Source organism: Colius striatus, chromosome 15 (genome assembly GCF_028858725.1).
Source record: "Colius striatus isolate bColStr4 chromosome 15, bColStr4.1.hap1, whole genome shotgun sequence".
Classification (NCBI taxonomy): Eukaryota; Metazoa; Chordata; class Aves; order Coliiformes; family Coliidae; genus Colius; species Colius striatus.
In genome coordinates this window covers 12,923,236-12,939,254 of record NC_084773.1, presented here as the reverse complement: position 1 = coordinate 12,939,254, position 16,019 = coordinate 12,923,236, and the positions used below count along the sequence as shown (strand labels likewise).

The following is a 16,019-nucleotide window of genomic DNA, read 5'->3' as shown; positions in this document are numbered from 1 at the left end:
TGTGGGGCGCCAGGAAGAGCCCCGTGTGGGGCACCAGGAAGCTCAGGTGGCCACATCCATGCCATGGCTGGCAGCCGGGGCCGACGCTCGGCACACTGGCCCCAGCGGTGAGTCCCCAGGAAGCAAGCTGCTGTTTTTAGCTGTTGGGGACACATGGCCGTGGAGGACTGAGCCCCGAGGCTGGGCACCAGCGATCTGCCATCCCAACACCCTTCCTTCTCTTGGTGTGGCCCCCACAGGCTGCCCTGGCCCCACTGAGGGGTTCAAGTGAGGCAGTTGGCTCTTGCCCTGTGCCTGGCATGGCGTGGGGCAGCAGCGGGGCAGGAGCGCATGGGGCGAGGCGGGGGCGGCAGCGCGGGTAACGAAACCCCAGGGCAGCTGGGCACAGCGGGGACAGCTGCTTTTGGGATTCCGTTGCCCGCCCTGGCACCTCAGAGGGACGGGCACAGGGGGCAATGCCCCGCCACCCCTGGACTGGCCCGTGGGCCAAGCGGGGAGAGGGTGACTTACCAGCAGAGACCGGGGTGGAGGAGCTGTGTGGGAGCCGCGGCCAGGCTGGTTGTAGCCGGGGGTGCTGGCAGAGGCTGGCACTGTGCCGTGGGCTCCCCCCGCGCGGCGGGCCGGGTGCCAAGGGGAGGGCGGCGTGGCCGAGCCAAAAGGAAACGGCTCCAAACAAAGCCCCGGTGGGGCTGGAGCATCTGGTGCCAGCCCAGCAGCCCTGGCGCGGCCCGGAAACCCGAGCTGTCCCCGAGGGAGGGCACCCGCCTCGGCACCTGCGCCCAACTCACCGTGGGGGGAAGCGAAACTGTGGGGATCCCCCCGGGCCCCACGCGGTGCTCACGCGGTGCTCACCGAAGGGGACCCGGGCCCCGGCCTCTGGCCGAGGTCTGTGGGGCGCTGGGGATGGCGGACGCCTCCGCACCCCGTCACGCCATGGCCCGGCGGGCAAAAAGGTCCCATCGCCGACGCCAGCGAACTCCCCAGTAACCCCGATGGTGTCGGGGCGCTGGCTGGCCCGGGTGGGTGGCTCAGGGTGGGGGACACGGATGCCCATCCCCAGCGCACCCTTCTGAGCCCCCGATCCCCTCCCACCCGCTGCTACTGAGCGTGGCAGGGACGGGAAAGCGGAACCGCCCGCGGTGCTCGGGGCAGGGGGGTCCCGGTGCTTCAGAGGGCTCAGCCCGGCCGGCAGCTGTCACTCCACAGCGGGGCATACCGTGCCGGCGCCGTAGGACCGGGACAGAGCTGTGCCTGGCCCGGGACAGTCCCGGGGCACCGTCGGAGTCGGGCGGGCACCCTGCTGGAGCACAGCTGAGCCCCAGTCCCGCTCCCTCCCGCCGCCCGGCCCGGTGACAGGGACCCGGGACCGGGAGCCACCCGCTCCCCTCTCACCTCCGGCCCCGCAGCCTCCGGCGCAGCAGCACGGGCCGGCCCGCAGTACCCCCGCCGCCCCGCACCCGCCGTGCCGCTCCCCGCCCCGCCGCCGCTTTCGGTTTCGCTCCGGCTGCAACCCCGCCTGGGGACACCGGGTCGAGTCGGGCCGGGTCCCGGGAGAGGGCGAGGTCAGCGGTGCGGGGCTGTGTGTGTCCCTCCCCGCCGCCCCCCCCGCAGGAGGCGGGAGCCCCAGGGGTCCCGGTCCCGCTCGCGCCCCCGGTCCCGCTCTCAGCCCCGGCAGCAGCGCCGCCGGTGGCCGCCAGGGGGCGCGAGCGGGGCGGGGCGGGGGCGGGCGGGGCTTCCGGCGGCGCGTGGCCATGGCGGCGGCGGCCCTGCGGCGGCTGTGCCCGGCGGCACGGCGGGCGAACGGCTGGCTCGGGTACGGCACCGGGGCTGGCACCCGCGGGATGGCTCCAGGGCCGGCGGCCAGGCGGCTGCCGTGGGGCGGCCGCGGGGGGTCCCTGGGGGTCGCCGTGGTCTGGCGTCCGAGCTGCCTCCCGTCTCCGCAGGGCGCCGTGCCGGGGTCACCGCCTCACGCCGGCGGACGACGAGCTGTACCAGCGGACGCGAGTGACGGTGCTGCAGCCGGAGTCCCCCAGCAGCATGTTCATCGAGGGCTACAACAGCCGCGGCTTCACCGTCAGCGGGGACGTGGTGGTGGGGCCCTGCGCCATCCTGCCCCGCGCCATCCTCCAGTGGAACGTGAGTGTCCCGCGGCGCGACTGGGGCCGCTGCGCCCCACCCCTTCCCCCACGGCGGTTCCCCGAGTAGTGGGTCTGCCCTGCTCAGCGCCTTCAGTATCCCCACAGGTTGGCTCCTACATGGACATCTCGCATGCGAGTCTGTCGCTGTTCCGGCTGCTGGAGCCCCAGATAGGTACGTGGGTGAGCAGCCCCGCCGCTGGCTCAGCCCACCTGGGCTGGCTGCTGCAGGACGGCTGAGGGGAGCTGCATCTCCCTGCAGGGAGCGCAGGACTGGGCCCTGAGTGTGGCCCCACTCATCTTTGCCTGTGATCATGTCCTGCTTGTAGAGATCCTGGTGCTGGGCACAGGAGACAGGGTGGAGCGGCTGCACCCCACCTTGCTGAAGCAGATGCGTGAGTGTGGGATCGCCGTTGAGGTGCAGGACACGGTGAGGAGGGGTGTGTAGAGCACCCAGGGAACGGGGTGCTGGCAGTGGGTCCTCTCCCCCCACCGCAGGCTGAGGCTCTCCTGCCCCAGACCTGGGGGCTTCACTCCCTCCCTTTTCTGTTTCACAGCCCAATGCGTGTGCAACCTTCAACTTCCTCACAAGTGAAAGGCGCATGGCAGCTGCTGGGCTCATCCCTCCACGGGGTATCTACCTGGGGGTGTAGGTGCCTGCCCTGGCTGTGGGCTGAGCAGCTCTTCCCTTGCCTGTAGCCCAAAGCCCCTAACCAGCACCGCTCCCACTGGAGAAACACTTCAGACTAAACTGTGGGAGCTGCTCTCTGGGCCCTGGCTCTGGCCTCAGGTGTGGCATTGCCCACATGGGGGCCCTGGAGCACAGCCTGAGGCACGAGCAGTGCTGGCAGCCCTGCAGCTCTGCTGAGGTGGTTCCCGCTGCCTTGGCAGCAAGAAACTGTCACCTCAAGGCAGGGAGGAGGCTGACGGAGTGAACTACATGGCCCTGGGGAACGTTTTGGGCACCAGCTGGGAAATACATGTAAATCGTAAATAAGCAGCAATTATGTGGTGGTTAATGTGCATGGCAGAGCCAGGCTGTAACAGCGCCGCGGCCTGTGCTCACTGGGACTGGAGGGGGCTGCGGGTCACTGCCACAGCTCCTTGGGCAGTCTGTGTGTGGGACCAGCTGAGTACAACCAGCACAGGCAAAGGTGCAAGGCAAGGGAGGAGAACAAGGGCAGTACACAAGGAAGGGAGGCTGCAGGCTCACACTAAGGACACATCTTTTCCTCTTTTATTGTAAAACACGGCCAACGCGTGCAAGGCCGCAGGCGCCAGCCCAGGATCGCTGCTCCTGGGCAGGGGTGGGCCCTCTCAGGGGGGTGATGAAGCAGCCAAGGGACACGGGGAGCTCCAGGCAGCCCAGACTAATGGCACTTCAGCAGCAAGAGCAGCTCCCGCACGGGGTGGCGCAGGGCTGAGGGGCACGACAACAGACGCAGACGGAGCTCCTTCAGAAGAGGCGCTTCTCATACCTGCAAGGGGAGCAGCAAACCAGAGGGCCTTGTGGCTGACCCACCTCCCCAGGACAGGGACAGGGGGCATCCTCAGGGCCCAGACTTGGGGAGAGCCCCAGCCCTGGCAGCACACAGCTCCTGCTGCCAGCACAGCGCTAGCCCCAGGCAGGCTGCAGCACTGGCTCAGCACATGGGGCCAGGAGCGGAGGCACAGGAGGACTGTGCTTCACCCGCTTCCACACCCACCCTGGGGTGATGAGGGATCCTGCCAGAAGCACTTACGAGTGGAGGCCATGCACCCCTCCTTCCACCTGGGCAGATGTCGTCCTCTTCTCAAACTTCAGCTCTCCCGAGTACATCATGGCTCTGAGGGGAGGGGACACCCGTCACAAGGCAGACAGAGCCATGGGGTGATGGCCTTGGCACAGGCTCAGCCGCAGTGGCTGTGATGAGGCATGCCCATGCCTCCAGCTGCAGCCAGAGTGGCCTTTGCTGTGCTGAGAGCCAGGTAGAGTAAAGTAACCCCTGTGTCTCAAGTCCAGCCAGCTGAAGATGCCACAAGATCATGTTCCTGCACCCCTGGGGATGGCAAATCTATGATACAGTGCCCAGTGGAGATGAGGGAGGAGGGCTACAGCAAGGCCAGACCACACTGCAACTAAGGTACAGCTCACCCAGGGACCCTCAATGGCACACAGACCAGGGGGAGCACTCACCGGACTTGGGTCAGGCTCTTGGCACCAATATCCTGGCAGGAATGCTGGATCCCAGCAATCAGGTATGGAATGAACTTGTGGATAGAGCCCTTGTCCTGCACTGCGCCAGAGACTCCCTGAGCCACTTTGATTTTATCCGTCTCACTGCAGGGAGCACAAATCAAGGAAGCTGGTGAATGAGAGAAGCCTGAAAAAACTTGATCTGCTTCCCCAAAGCACCATCTCTTACCTGAAATAGCGGTTCTGGCTGCCCAGGTTCTTGTCCATGGCATCGAGGGAGCCCATGCCACGGTATTTCTTCAGCCGAATTCCATCGGAAAAGAAGTACTCGCCCGGGGCCTCGGTGGTGGCAGCCAGGAGAGAGCCCATCATCACTAGCACCAGAGATCACCCACAGCAGCGGGTCAGCAGCAGGAAGGCCGTGGCTGCAACACCCTCAGGATCCCCCAGCACAGCACGGTGCTTGAACCCCCCCCCGCACCCCTGGCCACCTGTGGGTACGTGCCCTCGTGCCCCAACTCCGATACCAGGTGGAAACCCTTCCCAGGAGACCCCCCAACCCCCACCCCCCAACCCTCTGTCTGTGCTGCTCACCTGTGGAGGCGCCGAGCGCCAGGGCCTTGGCGATGTGCCCAACTGTCTGGATGCCGCCGTCGGCGATGACAGGCACGCCGAAGCGCCGCGCGTACTCCGACACCTTGTACACGGCCGTGGCCTGGGGCCGGCCGCATGCCAGCACTGCAGGGAGAGCACAGAGGGTCAGCCCCCACAGCCACGGCCCTCCCCAGCAGCCCAGCACACGCATGCTCCGGCTCTTGGCAACGCACGGGGCCCGGCTGCCCCGTCCCCGGGAGGCACGGCACGAGGAGCGGCTGCATCCTCACACCCTCCACTCCACAGAGCTGTGGGTGACCCTGGGGCCTGTGACTGTGTTGAGATGAGGGACCAGCAGCTCGTCCTGGTGCAGAGCAGGGCAGGGGGGGCTGGGGAAGGAAGCGGAGCAGACTCCCAAAGGCCCTCTCCAGAGCGTCCACAGCCACGTCCCACCACTCGTTCTGCTCCCTCCAGCAATGCCAGACCCCTCTCTGTGGGCCCACAGCTGCCCCATGTGCTTCTTGCACAGAAAGGCAGCTGGCTGGGGGAGAGCTGGCATGTATATATATGTATAGAGACAGCTATATATATACATCTGCACACACACACACACACACACATGCAGCAGTATGAAAGGAAACAGGCAGGATTAGTTGATGGCTTCCAGGAAATAATTTCTGTTCCTGCCCTGCAATGTACCAAGGGTTCTGTAGAGTTTAGCTGCTCCATGGGAAGGGAGATACAAGCTTTGGATTTACCTGCTCTTCCCAGTCAGTAGCAGTTCAAGGCTTCCCATTGTGCAAGGGGAAACCAGCACAGGGCATGTCTGGTAACACGTTTGCCAGGCACGGGCATGCAAGTGTGCTAAGATAAGCTGCTCCCAGGGAGACTTCCCTTCCCCACAATTAACTGGGAACTTTTCTCCAGTCATAGTTAGTCCGATATGCTGGGTAAGATTAGGGCCATGCAGGATTAGTGCTTTGGAGCGTGAACTCCAGTGGGTTTAGCCTGATCATCAGCAGCCCTGGCAGAGTAGAAGTGTGCTGAGGCCAGGAGTCTGCACTTGCTCCTCTCCCAGTGCTGGGCAGCAGCTGCTGAGGGAGAGAAGCCAGACTCTAGGCTGAGATCCTGAAAGAACTGATTTTAACCAGCCCAAACTGGGCATTAAGCTAGGGCTCAGCTTGGCAGGGGGGCTGCCAGCTGTAATGTGAAGGCTGTTGGTCTTAAAGAGGTGGTCTCGCTGGGTACCACACCGCTACAGGCTGCAACACGCTGCAAGGGAAGAGCTGTGTGAAGGAGGGAAGCACCTCATTTGGGAGAGTTTAGAGTCCAGGGTCTATGGGACTGCGCCACAGACAGTGCAGGGCCTGCAGAAACCTCACAAGAGCAACCCGAGACCAGCCCTTTAAGGAACAGCTTGCTCAGGGCCCCTGGGAAGCATCGCAGCCTTCCGCCCGTCCCAGGGCCCAGCGCCACAGCTTCAGAGCACAGGCTTCCAATGCAGGGTTCAGAGCACACACACGCTGAGAGGGCTGGGTGAGGGTTTGTCGTCTTTAGCATCTCTGCAAGGGGTGGCCCTACAAGACCATCTGCTAGAGAAAACATTCTGGGATCTTCAACAGAAACTTCTTTCCCTTTGAGCTACGTCCAAACCAGGACAAAGGGCAGAACCAAGGCTCGCCTCAGGTGGCTGCTCAATCTGGGGGCAGCAGAGTAGTCAAGAGCAGGCAATGCTGCACCCGGTCTCCTGCAGGGCAGGGAAAAAGCCCTGTCTTTCTACACGCATTGGGGGGAAAGATGTGGTGCTGGTGTGCAGCTGCCAAGGTGGCCGTACACAAGTACGTCCCTGGGGCTCAGGTGGCTTCAACTGAAGCTCAGCCTGTGCACATCTGCCTCACAGCTGGGGCCAGATTTCAAGCAGGACTGAGGACTGCTCAGGGGTCACCTCCCAGCACTGGATTGGCAGGACATTGCCCAACTAGAGATCCAGAAGACAGAAAAACCAGTCGGGCTCCTGAGCACATTTTGGAGCAGAACAGGGGCAGGCCTGAGTGCCCTCAGCTTTGAGAGCTCAGACCATGCTTTAGGAATTCAGAAAGGCTTCTCAGCTTCTATTTCAGATTCAAAACCAGTGTCCAAAGCCACAAAACCCCAAGTGCATCTACAGCTAAATTATTCTCAAACAAGCAGTAGGGCCATGTGCAGCCAAATCAAGGTCCTGCTTCAAGACACGTAATTAGAGTTGGGAACAGGGCAAGTGACTTACTATAGGTGCCCGTGACAGTAGAAGGGCATTTGGGGCTGTGGGACTTTAGGTCTGGAGGGATCTTTGGAGCAGCTAAACAAAAACAAACACACACATTTTAGAGACGGAAGAACAGCAGCAGAACAAAGGACCCCAGCAGTGACCTGCCACTAGGCAGAGTGTACGGTGTGGGACGGAGCTGACCTTGCAAACCCTTCCTAGCCCGAGCCAAGCCAGAGGCCAGATCCAAGGCAGCCAGGCCCGGCCGTCACAGCGCATGCTCACCTGCCCCAGCAGCCATCCAGAGAGGGGACCCCCTCACCCAAGGAGACAAAAACCTAGGCAGCTGCAGTGAAGAGTTTTGCAACCAGGTCCCCTGTGAAGCGCCACACTCTGCCTGTGCTCTGTTCCTTCTCCAACACCTGCTCCCAGCCCCATGTGCCGTGGCCATCGGCAGAGGCACCCTCTGGAGAGCTGTGTCTCACTGCAGAGTGCAGCGTGCCCTGGCAGGACGGCCCCAGTGCCACACACGACATGTGTGCAAAAGCCCAAGGACACCACAGCCTCCCCAGAAAGGTCCCCAGAGTAGGGCCTGGGGAGCCTCCACAGCCAGCACTCCCACGACAGACAGAGCAGCGCAGGCCTGCTCAGAGGCTCCATGCTAGGCCTGGCAGAGCTAACACAGCACCCTGAGCCACCAGCTCCCCTCTTGCTGTCTCCCGTGGCGAGGGCCAAGGAGAGAGGGGCTGTGTCTGTGAGCTGCAGCACCTCACAGCCCCTCTCCTGCCTGTCCTCAAGGCAGGGCCAGGCCATGGGGACACCCCTCTCTGCTTTGGCTGAGGGCAACATGACCTCTGCCCCACTCAAGCTCCCACTGACCACAGAGACAACGGCTAGAAACACAACATCGGCCTGGAAACTGCAGGAAGGCATCGAGCTCAACAGATCAGGTCTCAAGCCTGAGGCACACCGAGGCCTCTCTCTCCCCGCAGAGCTGCCGCCAGCCCCGTCCCACAGCACCTGCCACACCTGCTCTGCTCAGGCTCAGTCAGTACTGGGAAATGCCTTTGCTGCTGCTGCCACCACCCCAAAGGCTTGAGCCGGGTGGTGAAAATGTCCTGGACAGAGGGGGTGGGAGATGGTTTGCTGTTGGACACTGCTCTTACACCGAGAGAAGCCCATCCAGGCTACACTGCTCTGCAGCAGGGAATCTCTATTATAAACAGATGTCTTAAGCCTATTTAGGAGATGGCTGATCTCTCTCACCTTCCTGTGTGATGCAGATGGAGCCACTGCCCATCCCAACTCTCAGAGCATCCACCCCCGCGTCAATGAGGTTCTTGGCCTGGGCAGCAGTCACAACTGTGGGGAGCAGAAACGGGTTTGAAGAGAGACACTCGGATCCATGCACAACCCTGCTCTGCCCTGGCACTTCCCCAGGACTGCCAACATTCCCTACCCAGGGCATCCATGTCGCAGCCAGGCCCGACTGCAAAGCAGCAGCTCGTTTCTGTCCACATTGTCCCCAGGGTGAGGTGACCCTGTCCCCTCAGGCTACTCTGCAGCATGCTTATGCCCAAAGGCTGGGGGGAGCAGAGGTCACTGCACAGGCTGGGCATGCTGGGCCAAAGCAGAGGCTGACAGCACAAGTGACACACCAGTCCAGCAAAGAATGAGCTCTGCTGGCAAGAGCCACAGAAAATTTCCATTGGATTTCCACATTGAGCAGTATCCATTATCATTACCATCCAAAATTTTAAACTGGTGTGTAAAAACAGCTCCCACATAACAGGCTACAGAGGAGAGCAGTGCACTGTGCTGCAGAACAAAGGCCTTCAAATACTTGGAGCCATGGCAGCAGCAGGGTGTTGCCCCATGTCTGCAGGGTGGCCTTGCTCTGTTCCACAAGCCAGAGGAAACCATTTTAAGTTCCCAGACATTTACCCAGTGGCCGTTCCATTCAGGTCCCTGCAGCTCTCTCTATGTCTAAGAAACAAATGTCATTTACAGACAAGAATAGTCTCAGCACATGCCTACCATTTCCTCCAATGACTTGTAGGTTGGGATATTTCTCCTTAATGTATTTGATCATATTAATCTGGAAGATGGAGTTCCCCTGAGAGGAATCCTGCAACACAAAGAAAACCAATTTCAAGCAGGATTTGTGCAAAGGGTGACAAATGCAGCACTGGAGGAGCCTCAGATGCTCACCCTGCTGACTGGGGCATCTGCAGAGCAGGCAAAACAGCTCCCTGGATGGAGCACAGGAACAGAGAAGCTGCTGCCAAGGCAGTAATAACCTTCCCCTGTGCAAGACAGTCTATCATAAAGACACCAGTAACCTTCTTCATGCATAAACCCCGTGGTTTGAACAGCAAGCAACAAGCAGCACATCAGGCGGTGGGTGAGGCCCCTCTGGCTCTGCCAGCACGACCCCGTCAGCTTCACCTCAAACTACAGAAGGGTGAATGTTCCCTGTGAAACCCAGAAAGGCTGGGGGTGGATGCACCTGAAACACCATCTCAGGCCCTGCAATCGTGACCTGTTGGCAGGTCACAGTGTCTGTTACAGTGTCCCCTCGGTGCAGGGGGGACTCCCAAGCTGAGGATGGATGGATGAGAAAACAACGTGCAAACATGGACAGTGATGGCTGTGCCCCAGGGCTTCCAGGCCAGAAGGGGAGACCAGCAGAGCAGCTCGGGGCTGACTGCACCAAACATCAGGTGGTTCAAAGAATAACAGCAACAAACAACAAAAAGCTGGAGGGAAACTGTAAGAAGCCAAACACTCAAATTGAGTTAGGAAGATCACAGACAATGGTGACAGACTGCAAAAGCATTTCTAGAAGATTCTGTTTTAACTGACAAGACTTCTCTTCTCAGCCTTTAGGACTTTAGTGCACCCTACATACTCCCTCAAGGTCAAGTAAGTTCCCAGGCAGGAGGAATCCCCCTTGTTTGAGGACTCAGACCTGAATGAGACGGAGAGGTCAACAAATTCTGACACCAAAGGGCCTGTAACGAAGGCAGGAGGTGCCATGCTGCTTCAGAGATGCTCCTTCAAACCACTGCTCAGCCCACCAACCCCCCCAGGCCCACAGGGTACCCGTGGGTGACTTACCAGCACCACCACATCCACTCCAGCCTGCACCAGGAGGTCCAGCCGATACTTGTCATCTTCGTGGGTCCCGATGGCAGCACCACAGAGCAGCTGCTTCTTGGAATCCTTCGAAGCCAGGGGGTAGTCCCGGTTCTTCTTGAGATCCGTGCGCGCAATTATAGCCACCAGCTCATCATCTTCATTAACAATGGGCAGCTTGCCTTCAGACAAACAGACAGACTTTGAGGGGCGTGAGCCTGGGGCAGCCCAGGGGCATCAGGCAGGCAGCCACTGCTGCAGGGTGGAGACTCAAAGAGGCTGTTACCAAACCTTGCTCGGCCACAGATGCCAGCAGCCAGGGAAGAGAGCAAGGAGTTTGCACAACTGGAGAAGGACTCGGTGTTTTCACATTGACCACAGAAAAAAAGGCATCTTTTTTCAATAATTAGACCCATGACACCACGTTAAAAGTCAAATTCCCAAACGCCAACAGAGCTGAATCGAGTGTCAAAATGTCAAGGCCGGGACAGAAAACTCAGGCATGTGGCCAGACAGCTGGGTGCTCTCCAGTTCCTGGGCTGCCAAGAATCCCTGAGCCTCAAACAGCCTGGAGCAGAAGGCACGTGAACTCTGCACCCTGGCAGAGGGCTGTGGGCACTCTCTCCTTGCTGTGCCCAGCTCCTGCTGGGCCGCAGCCCTCCCACATCCCACCCACGCACTGCCATGTGCCCACATCCACCCGCTGCTGCTCCCAGCCGTGTGCCCCACGCTCTCCCTCCTTCCCTCACACCCTCCCACGTACCTTTTTTACTCCTCTGCAGGATTTCATTCGCTTCTTTCAACATGACGCCAGCCGGGGCCACAACAAGATCCTCCCGCTTTGTCATAATCTGGTGGGAGAGGGAAGATAAGAAGTCACAAGAACATCTTTGCACTGATCTGAAAATACTGAACCCCTCTGCCCACGCGAAACGCTCTGCAGCGGCCGTGTGGCAGCGAGTGCTCTACAGACAAAGGAGCCCACAGCACTGCAACACGCCTCCAGAAACACTCAGGAACAGCCCTCAGTGTGCTGTCCTCAGGCACGCAGCGGCCACTGGCTCCCAAACCCATGGGTGTAGTGAAAACATGATGGCAGAGGGCCTCAGCAAGCTGAGGGAGAGCACTCAGAGGCAGGGGATGACTCAGATGACCCTTGTTTGGGATGTCACCCAAACACTCCTCCCTTCTAGCAGAGCGCAGGCAAATAAGGGCTGGAGACACCTCCAGAGTCCCACACTGTTCTGGCAGAAACGCCAGCCCCAGCCTCATTTTTAGGTAGCAATACCCAGCACACAGGCTCTGCTCAGAATAACTCAGCCCTGCTGCTGCCAAGGTCAATGGGGCAAAGGACCTGCTTCAGTCCAAACATCCCCGCTCACCCACGCTCGCTCCTGACAAACAAACACCAGAACACAGGCAAGAGGCCTTCACCACCGGGGTGCCCCAAGAGGGGAACAGCAGCCCTCAGAGGCAGCGACGGCTGTCCATCCGTGGAGAGGCACACAGCCAGCTCCAGCCCAGCAGCCTGACAGGGACCTCGGGGCCCTTTCCCACCCACAGTCCTCTGCGGCCACCAACGTCACCTGGGCTGTTCTAAAAGGACACTGGAGGAGGCCACGCAAAGCCAAAAGGGAACATGTGTCACCTCTCAAGAAAGGCAGCTTAGTTGCACACAACAAAGGAAAAAGGGAATGTTTTAGTTAGTTATACCATAAGAAAAGCCGTTTGGCAGCAGGAAAGGGGCTCACCCTGCCTGCATCCACCAAAATCCTGTCTGTGACAGGACACACATCTCAGAAAAAGCCTGAGGCACCACAGCCGTATCCCACCATGCTCCCTGAGCCTGCGGGACCCACGAGCCACCTGAGCTACAGGAGACCTGTGTACTTAGCTGATGGCAACCAACAGCTCAGCAACATGACTGCTGGCTGGAGAGGGAGCAGGGAGATCTTGGGAGATCCTCTGTTTCCCCAGCCTTGCCTGGTGACAGAGGCAAGCCAAGCACCACATGCTAAGGGCAGCGAGCTTCCAGCTTGGTGGTGCTGAATGACTGGAGTAAAGCATGAGAGGAGATTCTGCTCTGGCTCCTCAGGATGGGTCAGCATCGCTTCAAAGGGACACATGCCCTTTTATAACCTACTCCTGGTTTAAGATTCTTGTTACAGGTATTTATAGGCTATTTCAAACCAAACAGGGATGAGCATGTGATACCAGGTTTGGTCAGCAGGAGCTAAAAATAGTCATGAGTCAAGAGCAGAGGGTGCTGGAGAGGCATCACCAGTGTGACCTGAGTACTGCAGAGTCTCCTGTCACTGGGATGCCACAGTCACTGGGCAGTGGCAGCACAGAGAAGCTTCTCCCAGCCAAGGGCAGTTTGACAGCATGGCATTGTTTACAGCAGCCAGGCTCCAAGTGCACAGGGTTGTTTTAAAGAGCAAGTAGCCTAGATGAGGCACATGGGGAAAGGCAGTCCAGTAAAGGAAGATCAGCACAGGGAGGGCTTGCTGGGCACACGTGGGACCACAGCAGCTGCCGAGCCTACCAGGAATCACTTCCTGAAGCAGGGGAGAGGGCCAGCTGTAGAGAGGAGAGCTTCCACAATGCTGAAAGATAAGCCCACAGGAGGAGGCACCAGGAACACTAATTGCACAGCCACTCTCCTGCATCGGCGCTGCTGAGAGACTCCCCCCAGAAAAGACAGTTAAATATGGACCCACGGAGTGAACGTGGAGCTGCTCCCTCCTGCTGGCACAGCATCCCCACAGCCACGCACTCACCCTCCTTAGCACACGCCACACAGCTGCCCCACACAACACCCGTGTCCATCAGCTGCCCAGAGCCCTGCTCACCTCTCCAAGAGGCAAGTCGTGCTCCGACTCTTTCAGGAAATCAATGTCTCGAGACGAGATGATCCCAACCAGTTTGCCCCCCATCTTCCCATTGTCCGTGATGGGAATCCCACAGAACCCGTGACGAGCTTTTGCTTCAAACACATCTCGCACTCGGTCGTTGGGGCTCAGCACCACGGGGTCTGTGATGAATCCTTGCTCGTATTTCTGAAAAGAAGCAGATTGAGCAGCCGGGCTGAGCAGCACCACCAGACAGGGCAGAGGCTGGGCACAGAGGGCTGCTCACCAAGGTCTGCAACCACCCAGCCCTCACCAATGGGATGCCTTCCAAATCAGCACCCAGGCTTGTCCAGGTAGCTTTAGGTTCCCGAGAACTGCCACGCTAATCTTCTTCCAAAATGACAGGGACTATGCCAAGAGGCCTGGCAGTTTTCAAGTCCCAGCTGCACGTGGGACAGCGTCTAACATGCAGCAAGAGGTTTGTGCTGCTGTTCAGAAACGCCAAGCTCCAGCACGCTTCAATGGTGTCCTCCGACAGCTCCCTCAGCAGGGCAGATCCCCCTGCCCACCTCCCCGCAGCGCCTGTGAGCACGGTTGCTTGCCATCGCTACAGCCACTCACCTTCACCTTCCTCACTTCGTTGGCCTGGAACTCCGGGGTGCAGTTGTGGTGGATGAACCCGATTCCCCCGGTCAGCTGCAACACAAAGGCGGCTGTAAGCGGCTGCAAAAGGCTGCTGTAAGCGGCGGCAAAAGGCTGCTGTAAGCGGCGGCAAAAGCCACCCGGCCCTTCAGCGGGCGGGTCCAGCAGCCGGGCACCCGGGCTCCCCTTGGGCTCCCACCCGCGGCCGCAGGGGTGCCAGGGAGAGGCCCGGCGGCACGGCCGCGCCCGGGAGAGCCGCGCAGGGTGGCCGGAGGCCGCAGCGCCGACACGCGAGTGCCGCGGCGGCCGGCCCTGCCCCGCCCGCGCCGCGGGCCGCACTCACCGCCATGGCGATGGCCATGCCCGCCTCGGTGACCGTGTCCATGGGGGACGAGACCAGAGGGGTTTTCAGGGTGATCCGCTTGGTCAGCGCCGAGGTCAGGTCCTGGCGGGGGGAGGCGGGATGCGGGTGAGCGGCGGCACACGGCCCCGGGCCCGGCCCCCGGCGCTGCCCCCGCCCCGGCCACTCACCACCTGGTCCGCCGTGAAGTCGATGTACCCCGGCAGGATGAGGAAGTCGCTGATGGGGGGGAACGAGGGGAGACGCGTCAGCGACCGCCGCGGCCCGGCCCGGCCCCGCGCCCCCGGCCTCGGCCCCGCTCGCACTCACTTGTAGGTGAGCCCGTCGCCGCAGCTGAAGAGCTGCTGCGCCGTCAGCCCGTCGTCGGGCACGTAGCCGGTGCCGCCGCTGATGAGGTAGTCCGCCATGGCGCCGGCCCGCCGCCGCCGCGTGCCCGCCGCGTGCCCGCCGCCCCGCGCCCCCGCGCCCCGACGGCGGCCGCGAGGGATCAAAGCGGCGTCCGCCCGGCGAGAGCGCGGCCCGGAGCGGCCGCCGGGAAGGGAGCGGGCGGCGGCTCCGCCCCCTGCCGCCCGGGAGGACACGGGCCTTAGCCCGGCCCGCCGGTACCGCCTCCCCCCCCCCGCTCCGCAGCCGCGGGCCCGGGGAAGCGCCGGCGCCGAGCTCTGCGGGCCCGTGGCTCGCAGCACCCGCACCGAGAATGCTCATGCCGGTGAAACGGCGCCAGGGCCCGGGTCTGCTCAGGGTCGGTGTATGAGGAGGAAGCGGCACGGAGGGAGCCGAACTGCAGCGCGGCTCGGCAGGACAGCCCCGCGCTGCCCGCACGGTGTGGACAGCGCAGAGGGTACCCCAAGGGTGCCGGGCCGTGGGTGCGGGGCCCCGGGCGCTGCCTGCGGGCCAAGGGCGGGTGCCGGCCCCGCACCGGCTGCTCCCGCAGCATCGCGGACACGGGGCTGTGGGGCCGTGCTGGAATGCACCAGCAGAATCCAAAGTGACGGCGTGAACCAAAGCGATCGGCAAGGATGAGGCAACAGTCAGCAACGGGAAGGGGTGAGAGGCACAGGGGAGGGGGCACAGCGCCGGGGCAGCAGCCCCAGGGGAGGAGCCGGGGTGACCCCGCTGAGCATCAGCCCCACACAGGCCCCTCGTCCCCACAGCAGCAGGACCAGGGACACACAGATAAGGGTGGCTGCACTGTACTACACGTGGGGAGCTCGGCCTGGCACCCTCCTGCCTGTGCAGGAGTGGGCCTGGAGGGAAGGTTTTGGAGAAGAGCAGGAGCAGGGAGGACTGTGCCTAGCGAGGGGAATGGGCACAAACACAGCTCTGCCTTGGAGGAGAGCTGCAGGAACCAGCGAGCCTGTTTCCAGGATGAAAGTGTTCCCTTCTCTGCAGACTCATGTGGGGAGCAGCACAACCTCCTGCTCTGGTGGGCACTTGGCTTGTGGCAATAAACCAGACCTGGGCTCGGAGCACCAGGGAAATAAGAGGAGCAGACAGACTCCTCACCCTGCTCCTGCATGACAGGGTCTCCAAGGCCACTTTAACAAGTTCAGGGAACTAAAGAACAGTGCTCCTGTACCACCATCTGTCTTCCTGCAGTAGATTTAATCTGTATCCAAAGATGAGCAAGGAGCTTTAAGAAAATGTGTTACCTAGCTCTGGGCCACGGGAAATGCCAACAGAGACGTGTGTTCAGGGCTCCCCTGCTCCTCAAAGCAAATGGCCCTTGTGTGCTGTGAGGTTCAGTCCAACACTTGGGATGCACAGATTTTGGTCTGAATAAGGTTCTCCAAAAGACAGCATGGAGCTTAGAGAGAGGCTAGTTAAGTCAGGCTTTGGTACATGCTACTGTTAGACTTCAAGATAGGGAAAATCC

The 16,019-nt window shown here is 61.1% G+C and overlaps 2 protein-coding genes across 3 annotated transcripts; one reads left to right on the top strand and one right to left on the bottom strand.

Annotated features, from left to right (window-relative positions):
* The first annotated feature begins 1,748 nt into the window (after window positions 1–1,748).
* NDUFAF3 (NADH:ubiquinone oxidoreductase complex assembly factor 3) lies at window positions 1,749–3,132 on the top strand. The gene is made up of 5 exons (XM_062007997.1): window positions 1,749–1,813; window positions 1,944–2,136; window positions 2,244–2,310; window positions 2,465–2,565; window positions 2,693–3,132. Exons 1-5 carry the CDS (start codon window positions 1,752–1,754, stop codon window positions 2,786–2,788), a joined length of 519 nt encoding a protein of 172 aa, XP_061863981.1. The 5' UTR covers window positions 1,749–1,751; the 3' UTR covers window positions 2,789–3,132.
* A 212-nt stretch (window positions 3,133–3,344) lies between these two features.
* IMPDH2 (inosine monophosphate dehydrogenase 2) lies at window positions 3,345–14,604 on the bottom strand. Of its 2 annotated transcripts, XM_062008118.1 has the most exons (15): window positions 14,453–14,592; window positions 14,314–14,362; window positions 14,126–14,227; window positions 13,762–13,836; window positions 13,141–13,347; window positions 11,052–11,139; window positions 10,271–10,470; window positions 9,188–9,278; window positions 8,417–8,512; window positions 7,172–7,243; window positions 4,906–5,049; window positions 4,541–4,685; window positions 4,312–4,455; window positions 3,878–3,961; window positions 3,345–3,613 (listed from the first exon to the last, which is right to left on the bottom strand). In XM_062008118.1, exons 1-15 carry the CDS (start codon window positions 14,548–14,550, stop codon window positions 3,592–3,594), a joined length of 1,617 nt encoding a protein of 538 aa, XP_061864102.1. In that variant the 5' UTR covers window positions 14,551–14,592; the 3' UTR covers window positions 3,345–3,591. The 2 variants fall into 2 exon arrangements, with proteins under 2 accessions (XP_061864102.1, XP_061864101.1); XM_062008117.1 differs by lacking the exon at window positions 7,172–7,243 and having other exon boundaries at window positions 14,453–14,604.
* Between the last annotated feature and the right edge of the window lie 1,415 nt (window positions 14,605–16,019).